The sequence below is a fragment of the Pseudochaenichthys georgianus genome, chromosome 24 (assembly GCF_902827115.2).
Source record: "Pseudochaenichthys georgianus chromosome 24, fPseGeo1.2, whole genome shotgun sequence".
Taxonomy (NCBI): domain Eukaryota; kingdom Metazoa; phylum Chordata; class Actinopteri; order Perciformes; family Channichthyidae; genus Pseudochaenichthys; species Pseudochaenichthys georgianus.
The window spans coordinates 25,710,463-25,726,642 of NC_047526.1; the positions used below are offsets into that span (position 1 = coordinate 25,710,463).

The 16,180-nt window shown below is 40.8% G+C and overlaps 1 protein-coding gene and 2 long non-coding RNA genes across 3 annotated transcripts in view; all 3 read right to left on the minus strand.

Annotated features, from left to right (window-relative positions):
- Nucleotides 1-1,542: 1,542 nt before the first annotated feature.
- LOC139433155 (uncharacterized) overlaps nt 1,543-16,180 on the minus strand; it is a 130,016-nt gene continuing 115,378 nt past the window's right edge. The window contains exons 2-3 of the long non-coding RNA XR_011642728.1: nt 2,294-2,317; nt 1,543-1,652 (exon numbers count right to left, since the gene is read on the minus strand). This is a non-coding gene — a long non-coding RNA (uncharacterized lncRNA). The remainder of the gene's footprint in view (nt 1,653-2,293; nt 2,318-16,180) is intronic.
- LOC117439484 (uncharacterized) lies at nt 3,552-4,644 on the minus strand. The gene is made up of 3 exons (XR_004551163.2): nt 4,454-4,644; nt 4,286-4,355; nt 3,552-3,940 (listed from the first exon to the last, which is right to left on the minus strand). It is a non-coding gene; the product is annotated as an uncharacterized lncRNA (long non-coding RNA).
- On the minus strand, nt 11,679-14,565 carry LOC117439681 (voltage-gated potassium channel regulatory subunit KCNF1-like). The gene has a single exon (XM_034075665.2). The coding sequence runs from the start codon at nt 14,397-14,399 to the stop codon at nt 12,900-12,902; it is 1,500 nt and encodes a 499-aa protein (XP_033931556.1). The 5' UTR covers nt 14,400-14,565; the 3' UTR covers nt 11,679-12,899.

The following is a 16,180-nucleotide window of genomic DNA, read 5'->3' on the forward strand; positions in this document are numbered from 1 at the left end:
GGCTACTCTCGTCTACTTTCGAGGCGAGCCGCAATGTGTCTCAAACAAGCCTACTCTATTGCTGCAGCCAGAGAGCATTGATTAATTAATAAACTACACACTGAGTCTAGATCCTGACCAAATCCTTTTTTATTGTTGATCAAATGTTTTTCAAAAATGTATTCATACACATTTAGAAAAATACAATGTACAATCACAACCAGTACAACACACATTACAAAAAATACAGAAAAAAACAAACAACAACATTCAGACAAAACTATGGAAAAATAACCCCTCCCACCCCCAGATCCTGACCATCCTTGTATTATTGCCCATTCAATCTATTATAGCATGCTAACAAAAATGGTACTTACTTTATTTGTACAGATCTGCATGGGAGACGATGGCGCGATGCAGAGCGCTGTCTGTGATTGTGCACGGGGGATGTACAAATGCAGCCACGCTGCAGCATTGGCAATATGTGCCATGTGGCAGATCAGCTCCACAGATGTCGAGTGCCAGTGGAGGAAGCCTGGCACTTCCAAAGTAGTCCAGCCGGTGTCTCAACTCTACCAACAGTGAGAGGAGACATACAACCCACTGGCCAGAGACATCGCCACTCAGGATGTAGACTGGTTCAGGTCTGCACTGAGGGGCGCACAGTGTGGCATGGCATGGCTTTTGTCACCTGAGCCAGAGCCGCGGCCTCAACATCAGGCCATTGTCACCGTGCCGGAGCTGGTGAAGGGGCATGGGGCAATTCTTGCCTCAATGCGACTGAGCAGAGACCAGCAAGCTGCCATCCAGACAGCCACCGGAGGACAGCGGACAAAGTAGCAGTTACACAGGCGGGGCAGGTTGACAGCCAGCAAGTTTGGTGCTGTGCTGCGGTCGGGACTTTCATCCACTCCATGCGCGTCCCTCATGAAGAGGGTGCTCGGGGGGTACAACTTGGACGGAGTCATGGCTGTCAACTGGGGGGTTGTAAACGAGGCCGAAGGGGTGAAGGCTTTTGTGCAGGCCTATCAGGAGACAGTGTTCGAGTCTGGTCTCTTTGTGAGTGAGTCGGTGTTTTGGGAGCATCCCCCGATGGACTTGTGCAGCCATCTGCCCTGCTGGAGGTGAAGTGTCCACCATCATTATATAGGATATATATATATATATATATATATATATATTTGTATACATATCTGTAAATTGTATAATTTTATTTGATTTAAAAGTATTTTTGATCTCTGTCTATAAACACAAACTGAGTAAGATTGACAATAAAGTTGACTTTGAAAAATATATATATTCTTTATGAAAATAGTTGACTGTTGGAGAAATGAATCCAAATGAAACGTTGGACTGAACTACAACTACGCCTTTAAATCTCTACGGACTGTTTTTCAGTGGGATGGCAAGTTCCTATCTTTAAACATGTATTAGTTTTTTCTCAGAACAGATTTGAAAAACAAGTTGCCACTCCTACAGTTTTCTAGTATGTAAAGATGATTTCACTTGACCTATGCACAATATCACACTCAATACATGTGTGTCTCTGGGGGGTGCATTGTGCCTTTGATGTATATAAATAATATACCATAACCAAATACTATTACGTACAGTGGAAATCAGGTTGCCAGAGCAGGTCAGTCCAGTGTGCATGTTCCTCAGGGTCTCAGCAGCTACAGGTGAGGTAAAGAAAATAAAAGAGAAAAAGGTCAGTAACAACACTTTATCTCTATTCTCTATCACTATTATCTCTTTTAATAATGTTCTCTCAGTAATCACTCAACTACTGTCTTTCCAACAAACAGATTGACTCACTATCATCACAATGAAACACGTCCAGAAGAATGGACCACAGATGGAAATTAGCTATTAGCTATAATCTGGCATATTGCATCTCTTCTCTTTGCTGAGATTAATGTTTTTGTATGCATGGTCCTTCTATAAATAAATTAAATAAATGTCATGCAAAGCTGCCTGCCTGCCTTCCTTCGACTCTCCCTGAACTGCCTGATCTTTTAATGTTCAATGTTAACCATTTGAGCAGATAGCATTAAGTAGAAAAGATCGCAGATGCTAATCTGCCGTTAGCCTACCTCCCGCCCCCTTAGCACCTGGTGGAGGGGGCGATAGACTCCTCTTCAAATGTTTCACAAAATACTTAACATCATGACTACTCTTACTGTTTAACATTTGGGTTCACTTCATGTTAAGGCTAATACAAATGACAAGGCTAAGTAATGTGATGCTAACTAACGTGCTCGCTACTAGCTATGTAGCTAGCTTGACTGTGTTCCATGCACAACATGTGTATTACCTGATATGTTTGGTCCAACGACTCCTGGTCCTTTCATCAGACGGGAATCGATAGAACGAGCTATGATCTATAAGTATGATCACTTATGTGATTACAACCTGGTACAAAGCACACAGGCATCTTGTAAAAGTGAATTTATTTTTAGCAATCTCTTATTTATTGGAGGGAATAAATCAGTTATGAGATCTTCTTCTTCGCTTTAATTACGAGTCGCAACCACTTGGAGCATTATCGCCTGTGACATCACTTACGCGAGCCAGAATGGGATTTGGGATTTGTAGTCGCGTATTTTTCATCGTCTTATATTTCAACAGTTTTACGACAAAATGTGACTTTTTTGACATGGAACTTATTGTTTAAGATTGACAAACATCATATGTGTAGTTCGTGGCACAATTCAAACGGGATCAAAAGATACGTGTTCTCTCTCCATTGAATTCAATGTTAATTTTTCGCTTCCGGGGTCCCATGGGCCGGAAGTAGATGGGCGTGACTTCGCCTCTCTATTGGGAAATACCGAAGACTAGAAACGGTTTGAAAACTTTTGTCACGTAGTAATAGAACATAGAACATCTTTGATAATGTCTTCTGGCCAATCAGAATCAAGATAACGACGTGGTGTTGTTGCAGGAAGTCCCGACGGAGAATATTTTTGCTGTAGTACATCTCTATATACATCGATACAACATTACGTGTTGATAGAAATCAACACGTAATTAAATAAGACCCCACGGTTTGATGATTGATGTGTGGGCTGTCTTTCATTTTGACACACAGAACAATGGGGGCTATCCACCCTTATCCACAATGTAAAGTAATTCACAGCCTCTTCCCTCTTCTCTCTGTGAGGAGCAGCAGGTTCAGCTTTCAGAACAAAGTAACAAAAAACTGAAATGGCATTCGTTTTTTTAAAAATATGTTGTGTAGTAATATATTTATTTATTTTTCTTCTCAAGAGAGGACCAGAATGTGTATTTTATGTTAGTATTTCAAAAAATCTCCTGGGGGAGAATCTCCCCAGACCCCCTGCAGGGGTTGGGTTTTCAGCATGTCAGCTCTTTCACAATTCAGTTTTCCCGGGAAATGTAAGTTTCGGGGTGGGCCCGCCCTGGTACAACAAATGCCCGCCCAGAGACGTATGTCTGCCGCTGGGTCTGAGTACAATTAGTGCAATTAGTACATTCTGAAAACACATGACCCCAGGAAAAACCCACATTTCTGAAACATGCAAATCAAGCAAAAAGCATGAGCAAAGGAAGTGCAAGACGTTGTATCGATGAAAGTCCAGTATGAATGCTGTAAAAGTTCACAATGGTCCAGGGCAACAGCTCACTCAAACAGTTTGTTTTTAAACGCTTGGGCTTTCTTGGAGAGTATGTTGCCGTCTAGCTCCATTAACATTTGCTGGAGCACTTCGAACGTGCACTTCAGTTTAGGGGGGTCGTTCAGGTTCATTGCATACATTAGTCCAAACAGCATGGTAGCAGCTAATGCAATGTTGTCCACATCAGTTAGTACCTGTTGGCCTTCCAGGACAATCTTTCCTCTGGTCTCATCTGTCCTCTGGTCTCATGGTGGAATTGTGTTCCCATAAAGTCCCACTGTAATCCCCTGAATGGACCGCAGAATGACGTCTTCATCTTCTGCCTGCAGAGCGCACAGTCACAAAGGGAACAGAGTGAGATCTAACAAATCAATACATAAATATACCCATTACTAAGTCCCTGTGTTTAACAAGTACATTTGGTCAGATTTCAGTACTTTTAAGCCTCCTTGTTATCTGATATACTCCTGTCTGACCTGATAACAAATGTTTAATTTCCTGTATCCATTTTAAATTACAAGCCCTCAAGCTTTTCAGTGTAGTCTGGCTATTAAACAAAAAACAGGGATGTTCACATACTTTAGGCTATATACTATGTGGTGTTTCAATAAATACATATTTTAACGCCCAACAAAAAAATCAAAAGGTCAAATATTACTTCTACTGACCACAAACTCTCTCATTGAGGTACACACACAGCCACTTGAGAAGACAATCCCAGCCTAAATCGACATCAACCTAAGTGAAGGGGAATAAGAAAATAAATAATCTATTTTGCTCAATGAAATGTGTACACTATTGACTCGATGTATAATTTCCTAAAAATGAATTCTTACTTGAGTCATGTTTGACATAATACAGTTCAGACGCTGGCCTATCTGTCCTCCTCTCTTCTCAAAAACCTTCAGAAGTTTGTCAGATAGCACATCCAGCTGAGAGAGAACTCTTGATTGGAGGGGCAGGGTTGTTATGCGCTTAAACTCCGCATTTATCAAAGAAAACAAAATATCACAGTCATAAAAATCATGAAATCATTTCATTTTCTAATTATGTTATGATTGTAGTTGTGTGCTTGCCTCAAAACGATGCAGAGAAACTAGTCCATGGATTTGTTACTTCAAGGCTAGCTTATTGTAACTCTTTATTATCAGGGTGTGCCAAAAACTCAGTTAAGTTGCTTCAGCTGATTCAAAATGTATTGACCAGAGCACGGACAAGGGACCACATTACTTCTGTTTTGGTATTATATTGAGAATCACTTTTTATAATTAAGTACGAACAACCAGGTTAGACTACATTACATTTCATTTAGTTTATGTTTTTTTCCAAAGCGACTTAAAATAAGTATTACTGTAATATAAGACTACATATAAGAAACACCCTTATAGCCATTTCAACAAACAAAACATTATCACTTTTGTGAAGGAGGCTTTATCGCATGTTTGGCTTTTGCCTCTCACTTTCTGAATAACTTTTGCCTAATAAATCAGAAAATGTGTATATCCTTGCAATGTTTACAGTATGTAAATGTTATGAATAAATATTCAGAAATTGTCAGACTAATACCAGTTTTCAATTAGTTAAAGATCAAGTTTAAGTTAGTCAAGTAAATCACAGAAAACATTTGAATACTCACCATTTACTACAGAGCATTTGGAACAATGTTCAAAGCAAGGCTGAGGTCAATCTTCTCCACACCAATTACCTATCACAGAAAAACATATTTGAAATTATTTCATTATTCACACACAAATAAAACTAAAATGTTCTGCTCCTTAAAGGCGACATTTACCATTTAATTATGTACCTTTAGGTTAATATGAACCGACTGTGTAAAAAGCTACAGTAGCCTACACTAATGCAATGAGTCGCCTACAACTTTGTACGGAGCCATACACATCAGCGTTGCGAGCTCATTCCCATTGGTTTCAATGGAGACTTGCACCGCTCGTCATGTGACGAGGAACAACCAATCACAACCGAGAAACATCTCAACATCCGTAAACACAAGTGTACGGCAAATATGGAAGATAAGTTAATTTCACAGCGGGTGGATCGTCACCCTTACTTGATCTATCCGGCATGTTCCCATATTCATGGTATGTGTACCGCTGCTAAAATGCACAAATACAATCATTAATATCCTCCACTTTCCAGTATCGCTTTCCGCGACACACCCCCACACACAATATTGTGTCTCTGTTTTGATCTGTGTGTATTTACGGTATTTACATGAACACAGAGCGGATCAAAGCAGAGATATAAACACAGTTTTTTAGGGAAAACACTGCGGTCCCACAGACAATATTGTATCTTTAACAATCAACACCCTAAATGGGTAAAGATGGTCGCTTAACCTAAGGTAGGCCTATAACCTGCATCAGCGCCCTTAAAAGTCGGCACAAGAGTATACATGCAGAGCCGGACCGACGCAGTAAAGTTCTACACCGCCTGACAGCAGACATGAAACAATCATTTAAAACAAGACGTAGCCTATAGACATGCAAACATGCCGCAAGCTCATCCATCAGGGGCCTATGCTACGAAGCTGGTTCAACCTAACCTGGATATGTTTGAGTTAGCCGGTTGGCCTAATCCAAAACATACGCGCTCTCGCTAAACTGTACTACGACGCTGGTTATCAAGTGGATCGCTCAAGCCAGCCGTGTCCTATCTAGTTAGGTGCGCGTTCACATGAAAGGGGTGGTATCTGGAGCATTCGACCAATCACACACATGGAGAAGCGTACTGACAGCGCAGCGTCATACTTCCTGAATGAAAAGTGAACTTTAATACTAGTCAAAAATAAAGAAGTTAAACTTTAAACATCCATGACTTAAACACTTTATCCAGGATCAAAGCCTCAGAGCTGCACCTGCAAGGTGAATACAGCTGGCAAAAGAAAAAGTGTTTGAATGCGTACATTAACAGGTTTATGATATCACTGCCCCGTCTAAAACACGATCTGACTTCAATTACATTTGTCTCGAGTGTTTCGTCAACTTATGTGTTGCTTAAAATAATACTTCTGCATACAGTATGTGACACAGTGAGTGTTGCACGGCCAGATACGGCTCAGCTGACTCAGATAAGGAGATATAGCCTATGATACATTATGAAGTGATATGCCGCGGACTGTACTTAATGTACTCTGATCCGGTTACTTATGTTGTGGCCGATATTTAAGAGCTTTCTTAACGCTAATGTTATAATAGTCAGATTGCTCTGAAGATGGAGGTGATATTCTATTCATGTTCACGTTCACACAGTCGGTGATTTTTGCCGGCCGTCTTTCCTGCGACGGCAGTTTTTCTGTATTTCCTTTCTCCTGTAATATGACTTGATCGCTTTAAACTCCGCACACTGAGCTCTGATTGGTCAGCAGGCGGTGCTTTCACTGAGTTGAGCTCTTAGCCTGCAACCTAACCTGGGGCCTATGCTACGAACCTGGTTCAACCTAACCTGGATATGTTTGAGTTAGCCGGTTGGCCTAATCCAAAACATACGCGCTCTCGCTAAACTGTCCTACGACGCTGGTTATCAAGTGGATCGCTCAAGCCAGCCGTGTCCTATCTAGTTAGGTGCGCGTTCACATGAAAGGGGTGGTATTTGGAGCATTCGACCAATCACAAACATGGAGAAGCGCACTGACAGCGCAGCGTCATACTTCCTGAATGAAAAGTGGACTTTAATACTAGTCAAAAATGAAGAAGTTAAACTTTAAACATCCATGACTTAAACACTTTATCCAGGATCAAAGCCTCAGAGCTGCACCTGCAAGGTGAATACAGCTGGAAAAAGAAAAAGTGTTTGAATGCGTACATTAACAGGTTTATGATATCACTGCCCCGTCTAAAACACGATCTGACTTCAATTACATTTGTCTCGAGTGTTTCGTCAACTTAATGTGTTGCTTAAAATAATACTTCTGCATACAGTATGTGACACTGTGAGTGTTGCACGGCCAGATACGGCTCAGCTGACTCAGATCAGGAGATATATGATACATTATGAAGTGATATGCCGCGGACTGTACTTAATGTACTCTGATCCGGTTACTTATGTTGTGGCCGATATTTAAGTAAGCTTTCTTAACGCTAATGTTATAATAGTCAGATTGCTCTGAAGATGGGAGGTGATATTCTATTAATGTTCACGTTCACACAGTCGGTGATTTTTGCCGGCCGTCTTTCCTGCGACGGCAGTTTTTCTGTATTTCCTTTCTCCTGTAATATGACTTGATCGCTTTAAACTCCGCACACTGAGCTCTGATTGGTCAGCAGGCGGTGTTTTCACTGAGTTGAGCTCTTAGCCTGCAACCTAACCTGGTCCCGACCAGGTTAGCTGCTTAGCATATATTACCATGGAGATCTAGCTTGCTAAAAAGAGAACCAGCTTCGGATGACCGGAAAGCCGGAGTTTTCCCTGAATTTAGCCGGCTAAGCGAAAATCCTGCTTCGCAGTATACCCCCCTGGTCCCGACCAGGTTAGCTGCTTAGCATATATTACCATGGAGATCTAGCCTGCTAAAAAGAGAACCAGCTTCGGATGACCGGAAAGCCGGAGTTTTCCCTGAATTTAGCCGGCTAAGCGAAAATCCTGCTTCGCAGTATACCCCCCAGATATGACTCCCCCCTCCCCACTGAGCTGGGTTTAATATGCATAACTTTGGGCAAGGTTCATAGTTTTAAATATTGTAAATCAAGCAACTGTCGGACTTACGCTCTACAAATACTCACAGTATAAAAAAATACGCTAAACACAAGTCAATCAATATAAACTCACCTTATGATTTTCATGGCTTTATCCTAGCTAACACCAGTGAATGACAATGTTTACAAATTGACAGCTGTATTTACGTTGCTCGTTGTAACGGCAAATGTGAACTCTGCTTTTTGCAAACAATGTGTCTTGTGATAACCTGTAACTATGACGAACATTTGATGACATTAAATAACTTTAAATAACTTTTACCTTGTAGAGATGTTCTCGGGACAGAACCATCTTACTCCTCCGATGCGGGAAGAAAAAATGGTAGAACCCCTCCTTTGTTCAAAAAAGAAAAAGCTTCACATTTTTAAAAATAAATATATTTTGCAATTTTTTTCTGCTTTACATCTTGTCCATTAAAGTGCCATATTGTTCAGGTTAAATTACGAAACTATTAAAGTACGGGTTTGAGTCCGACCATATTAATTTGTGAATAAAATGTTTGTAAATAATAATTCGAAGCTGAGTAATCGGCTGCGGACTGCGGAGCAAGATGCTGACGTATGTGCTATGGGCGGAGTTACAGAGACAAACATAACTTTTTTCTTATTTCTTAACATGATTGAGATTTATAGAACGTACACCCCTCAAGATTAACATAGTTCTACATGATTGATTCATGTTTCGACGAGAAACATGAATAAATTATGTTTCATATATTAAATGCATATTTGCAAATTGAACAACCCCACTTTCCCCTTTTTTTCAGTGTGCCGGACCTCCATCATGATCTGTCTTTCAAGCGGCACAACTTAAACTGTTGCTCATTCAAAAACATCAGTAAAGAGCTAATACTGAATGAGTGTCCTCCAAACAATCTGACGTCCTGTCCCAGTGATTGATGCAATGAGCAGGCACTCTGTCAGTGAGGCAGCAGTAAGATGTATCACTCCTCTTCATTTGATTCAAATGTGTGGGTTGTTGTAGTAATCACACTTTAAATGTTACTTTCAGGTACCAATTTAGGCAAAAAAGCTATTGTTTAATCCTTCACAAAACAACATAAAGACATTCCCTCGTTACGATAAAAAGTAATTACAAGATAAATACTTTTACTACTACCCATTTTCTAAAAACGTTCTTTTAAAATATATATGGTTAAAATATGTATTAAAAGTAATGGACAAATTGTTAAAATAATACGCTTAAAGTCAAAGAAAAGTCAAACGAATGGTTAGCTGAAAGTAAAGGATATATATTTAAAATGTCGACTTTACTCCAAAAGGTAAAAGTAGGCCTAAGAATGCATACTTCAACAAATTGTCAACAAATAAAATAATATTTGAACAATATCCACTTCTATAAAATTAATCAAACATAATGACTGGTGTTGCTTTAGTTGAGTTAATGTGGACTGTAGAGGAATATCAGATACAGATTAGGAAACACTGTGATACAGTTTGGCTTAAATGAGGGGAAGGAGTCCATTGTTAGGGAGGCTGTGTAAATATGTTTATGTGACGTACATTCAAGCTGAAAGATGATCTCACATATCTCCATACATCCACCACCCAAACCATCACGGCTACCTGCTGATAATATCCTCATATTTCCATCTTTGTATAGGTCCCATATTTGGTGGGAAAACTGGATGCACAAAGCATGTTTTTACATTCAAGACATTTCATAAAATGTCACAAAAAGAGACTGGGCACTGGAACACAGTCTTGATAGAAATCATACATTTACAGAATCTAACCACTGACATTTGACACACGACATCTGAATTAAATGTGTCAAACTTTAATTATATCTCCCCTACCGTGCCAACTAATGTAGTTTCTAAAGATTGTTCTTTTGGTGCAGAACGTTTCATGTCACTTAGAGTAATGGTGTAGGAGTTGAGACCTTTCAAACTGTGAAACTCTAACCTTTAAGTATAGTGCCCATCAAGCCAATTTAGAGATCATTTTTAAACATGGGGCACAGTGTGAATGCAAATCATCCTTTCAAGTTTCATCCAACGAAGAGCAGTAATGCATTAAAGGGGACCTATCATGCAAAATGCACTTTTTGATGTCTTTTATACATAAAGATGTGTCCCCGGTGTGTCAGGGAACTCACGCAGCGTCAGAAAATAAAACCCTCTCTCTTTTCCTCCGTACCCAAATCTCTAAAAACGGGGCTACAACGGAGCTGATCCAGATTTGCGTCCGATATGACGTAATATCGGAGATGTAGGCTGGCTTTACACCCACGGCCCTATCAGAAACGTTGCTATCAGAAACAATGCCCGACTGTTTTGGACGTAATATGGTCGGTGCATGTTTACATTAGCATCGCTAACACTCAGAGCTAACCTGTACTGCACAGAGCATGTGTGTGAAGAAGCAGGAAATGAAAAGGAACTCACCTTGTGGTATAACCGGCAAGAGAGAAAGCCTTTGAGCTCCATACTGTTTCAGAAATAATCCTTGATAATCCATGATATGGCGTTTCATCACCGTAGTATCTCCCGCATGAGCTCAGCCCCCTCCTATTTTTTTTTAAAGCTTTATACATAAAATCAGCACTGTTGAAACAGGAAGTGAGATAGAGGGGTATGGCTAGAATGGGTGATCTGTTTGGTATTTTGAGCAAAACATGTTTTTTTATATATTTTTATATATCTGAGACAGGATGCTATTGCCTAAAAATAGCATGATACAGTAGGTGACCTTTAAGACACATGTTACACACTGACACTGCCTATTGATACTCTCACACCTTCTATTTGAGATGATAAGCTGCTGATAATGTTTATTTTCATGATTCATGAATGATATTTTTTATTTATATTCTCATCTTTTCCACCCAGACGTTCAGGTTGGCTCGCCTGCACTCTGAAAAAAAGTTTAATAATTTAACCATTGGGATATTTTTTTCTCTAACCTCTAGCCTGTTGCTTCTTCCCCTCGCCCATATCTTGGGGATCCAGTTATTCCACTAGACCTCCGGGGATGATTAGAGTTGTGACGGCTGCTAAAAAATGTAATGTTCATATCCTGGAGTCATGAGAGCTTCTGACACAGACACTGCTTTTATCATGCCTGCACAGCAGATGGGTTTTATATCTGATATAACCTCATACTAATGCAGTGTCGGTTACAGAAAATACATTTACGATCACCCGCTGAAACAGAAACAAACTGTCCAGATGATACTTTATTATTCTTTACCCGTATCTTGTTTACCATTAATGTATCTTTATGGCTCTATAAGTCTCTATACCAACAGGTTTTTCTTCAGTTTTGTTGTCACGCCAGTACACCCTCCTTATAAACATACCAAGAGTATTTCTCTTTTCTCCTGGTGGAGCTAAGAATCTTTATTATAAAAAAACATCCATTTTGATACACAATATAGTATATATCTGTACAAAGGAATAGGCTACAGTGCAGTCTACAGTATGAGTGTGAGGATTGGGGATGGGGTTTTTATATAAGGAGCCTACATGGGGGAATTGGTGTCGACTGGCAGTTCAAACAAAATTCCTCAACCCTCACTGCACAAAGGCACAGCTCATAAAGTCAATATCTCACAAATATGTCCCTTTAATAGGCGCAATTGCTCAAATGCATTAACGATACTTTAGAGCAGTGGTTCTCAACTGGTCAGGCCTCGGGACCCACTTTTTACTTTGTCAATAAATCGCGACCCAACATTTCGAACCACAAACTATTCAACAAAAAATGGTGCTGTAATATACGCTTTTCAGCAAACATTATGAATGAAAGTGAAGTACAGTGCATATATCCCTTATATCCCTTCACAGAACTAAAGTATGCTTTAAAAAAAGGTTTAATGAGATGATGAAATCAAAGCTGAACTGTGTAGCACACATGCTGAAAACCAAACCCCAGAAGGGGGGTCTGGGGGGATTCTCCCAGGGAGATTTTTAGAAATACTGACATATAAACTACGCATTCTGGTACACACTGAGAAGAAAATAAATAAATCTATTACTACCCGACATATTAATAATATTTTATGCCATTGTTTGTTTTTCACTTTGTTCTGACAGCTTGCTGCTCCTCACAAAGAGAGGAGCAAAGAGGAGATAGTCTGTGTGAATTACTTTAAATTGTGGGTAAGGGTCGACATCAGAAAAGATGTTTTATTGAGAAGATGATCACTACAACAGAAGTTTTCAAAACCGTTTATGGTCTCCGGTACTTCCAGTCCAACGCCTGCATGTCCAGCGTTAGAACACCGGGCCTTCAAAATAAAAGTTTGACTTTTTCCCCAAAAAATAAAAAAAAGAAGTTTCAATTTTCTTTTTTCAATTTTTTTTTCTTCACTCACACATCCGCGACCCACTCGAAACGTGTCCGCGACCCACCAGTTGAGAACCACTGCTTTAGAGAGCACACTGCAGCCCTATAATTTAACGAGGCTATTTACAATCCAGTCATCGTGCCCATTAACCCTGAAATGTGCGGGTTAAGTTTGAATAGGTCAAATATTAATGATTCATTCGATGTTTTGTTGTTGTTGTTGTTTTGCTGAGTGTTTTCTTGGAGTCTTTAGTGTTTATGAGATGAAATACTCAGAGGCCTCGGCTGTGCTTTCAAAGCTTGTGTCCATGCTGGGGGTCTGGAACCCCGCCCCTCCTCTGGGATCCTTCAGTAAGGGGATGTATGTGTCGCTGTGACAGGAGCGCATGGCGTGGTCCCACACTCCGGCTCCGCAGACATGTGTATGGGCAGCGGGAGCCGCCTCCAGCTCACCCTCGCCCGAGCGCAGAGCCATCAGTTCAATCTCATGCTTGGCAGCGGTCTCCAGCACCTGTTGTTTGTTGTAGAACAAAACGAAATTGTTGATGATGGGGTGTATAGGCAGTGCTATGGCTATCACTCCGCACAGAAAGCTGAGGGCAGCATTGCACCGACCTAAAGTAGTCTTGGGGTAGACGTCTCCATATCCCACCGTGGTCATAGTGATCACAGCCCACCAGAAGGACTGTGGGATGCTGGTGAACAAGGTCTCCGGGTGGCTCTGCTCCATTGTGTAGCCCAGTGCGGAGAAAAGGAAGACCCCCACGCCCATGTACATGAGGAGAAGCCCGAGCTCTTTGAAGCTGCTCTTCAGAGCAGATGTGAGGGTCTGGAGTCCGGAGGAATGTCGTGCTAGCTTGAAAATGCGCGCAATGCGCATTATGCGTAAAGCCTGCACCGCCTGCTGCACGTTGGCCAGCTCCATCACTCCTGTGCCGAAAGAGGTCAGAATGAGAACCACGAAGAAAGGCATGATTGCCATGAAGTCTATGATGTTCATGAAAGCCAGGACAAATTTCATTTTGTTTGGTGCGGAGATCAGGCGCAAGATGTACTCGATAGTGAACCAGCCGATGCACAACGTCTCGATGACCTCCAGAGTTGGGTTCTCCGTGAGGTTACCCTCCGAGTCCTCCACCTGCAGGTCGGGGATGGTCCCTACACACATCACCACGGAGGAGACGAGGACGAAGATGAAAGAAACTATGGTGATTATGTGCGCAGGCAGCGAGGACTCCGGCTTCTCCATCAGCCTCCAGAGGCACATCTGGAAGCGCTGCCAGCCAGCTGCAGACGGATCTCCCTCTCTGTCCACCAGGATAGTCCTCACTTTCTCTGCGATCTCTGCAAGTTCATCCTCTACCTCATTCAGGTGGCATTTACAACAGTCGTCCAGAAAATCAGGGTCGATCTTCCAAAACTCCATCTCCTTCATAAAACAAATTGGACAAATGCCTCGTTTTATGTGAATCTCTCCATAATAATACAGTTCAATTATACACTTAAAAGCTTTGGGGTCTCTGTCAAAATAAAATTCCCTTGTGTCCGGGTCGTAGTCGTCACATAGTGAGGATATTTCTTCAGGGGACTTAAGTGAACAGTCCACCAGTTCTGCCAGCCGCGTGTCCGGGTAGCGATTCAACACGTCCCCAAACAACACCTGTTTCACACCGCCGATGTTGACAACAATCTCATTCTCTTCACTGGCTTCCGATCCGTTGCAGTCTGCATACCGCGTCCTCTGGATACCCCACATTTTGATGACAACAAGTCCACCAAATAACAGCCCAGGTGATCGCGATGCACTGTCAAAGTGAAACACAAGTCACCAGAAATCCTGGTGCTGTGCGAAAAACATCCAAAACCCTCCAATCTGCGAGTAAATGATATGTTTGCTCAGAGGTGACTGCAGCGTGAAGTGTTCTTAGCGCCACACAGCCGCGTCTGACAGAGAACAGTACGCCTGTGCGCTCTGAAAAGTTGGCATTGAAGTGCGCGTAATGTCAAGTCAGCCATAATCAAACCACTAGACTTCCGGTGAAAAACTTTCCAATAAAAGCCTATCTGCCTAAGTTATTTTTTGCTACACCTCCAAACGTTCCTTAATGTAATTTGAGCCCATCATATTTTAAATTGTCATCTATCAGTTCACCTATCTTAATACTTAGCAGATGTCTCAACAAACGCTTCCCATTATCAAACCTTTATTTTTGATTTCATCTAGTTTGCTGCATGTGTACAAGCTCACACATCTGGATCACTTACCTAACTTCAAATAACATACCTTCAGCACAGCCATAACAACATTGAGTTATCTGGCCTTTATTGCAACAAAACAGACCATGCTTTTATTTTTAAGTATCCATCTGTTCCGGTTGATATGTCTCTGTGGTTGTATTGATGCAGCGCAGTGAAGCCAGGCGCAGCACATTATAAATGTATGCTGCATGTAGGCCTACAGTAATTAATTGTGAAGTAGCAAACAGGAAAATCACAGACACGCACTCCGCTGGGCATCCATGCCAGCCAGCTCGACTTACAACTATAAGTTTATCGATTGATAGGAAACACAACCAGAAACATAAAGCGTCTTTTTTTCACAACGAAATACTACAACATGTTTGTTTTTGTTCATACCCGCATTATCTATCATCCATTTTGTATGTATTGTAGGCTATCACCAAATAAATCATACAATTCAAAATACACAGACGCTTAGTTAGTGAGAATATGGGCTCTGTAAATATAGTGCATCAATAACAATAATAAGAATACATATTATTATGGTTGTTGGGTTATTATTATTATTATGGCTATTATTTTTTGTATTATTGTTTTTTTTTAGCATTATCTTGCAATAATTCATTAGGTTTTATGAGGCTACTCTCCATTATAACTGCATACATTGATTTGTAACAACTTGAACTCTGAGTTGTCTGACCAGTTCTGCGTGTGCATTCAATGAATTATGAATGTTCAGTCAGACAGACCATGACACTACTTTGCTGGGTTGTCTGTCTCCACCTAGTGGCTGAACATCCACAATACAGTATCCTTAATACTTCTGTTGTTCTGCTTTCAAAGTATGGTGCAAACTACTGATGATAGGAATCCTTTAACAAGTGATGAAAACAAAAGCTACGAAAAAGTAGGATGTGTTTGTGTTATAAAATACTGTCACTTCTTAAAGCCAAAAACGACCAAAGTAAAACCTGCAATGCAGTGGAGTGAAGTCAATGTCTCTATAGTGTTTTAACCTTCTGACAAGAGTACAAAAACATCAAGTAAAGCTTTCATTTTTGGATTAAGATTAGTAAATCAACTGTGTATTACCGTGAATCTATCAAATTTGAGGAGAGAAGTAGTCATTAACTATTGTAATGCTGTTGAGTTCACATTTGAGGTACTTGTACTTTACGTGAGGGTTTCCATTGTATACTTGTATACTACTCTACACGTATACTGCAATTATACAACTGCTGAAGTAACTTTGCAGAACATGAGTTTGTAAAATGTTATGCATTGCTTAAAAACACA

Coding starts and splice junctions, on each gene's coding strand:
- LOC117439681 (XM_034075665.2), bottom strand. CDS start 14,399: ATGTGGGGTATCCAGAGGACGCGGTATGCAGACTGCAACGGATCGGAA.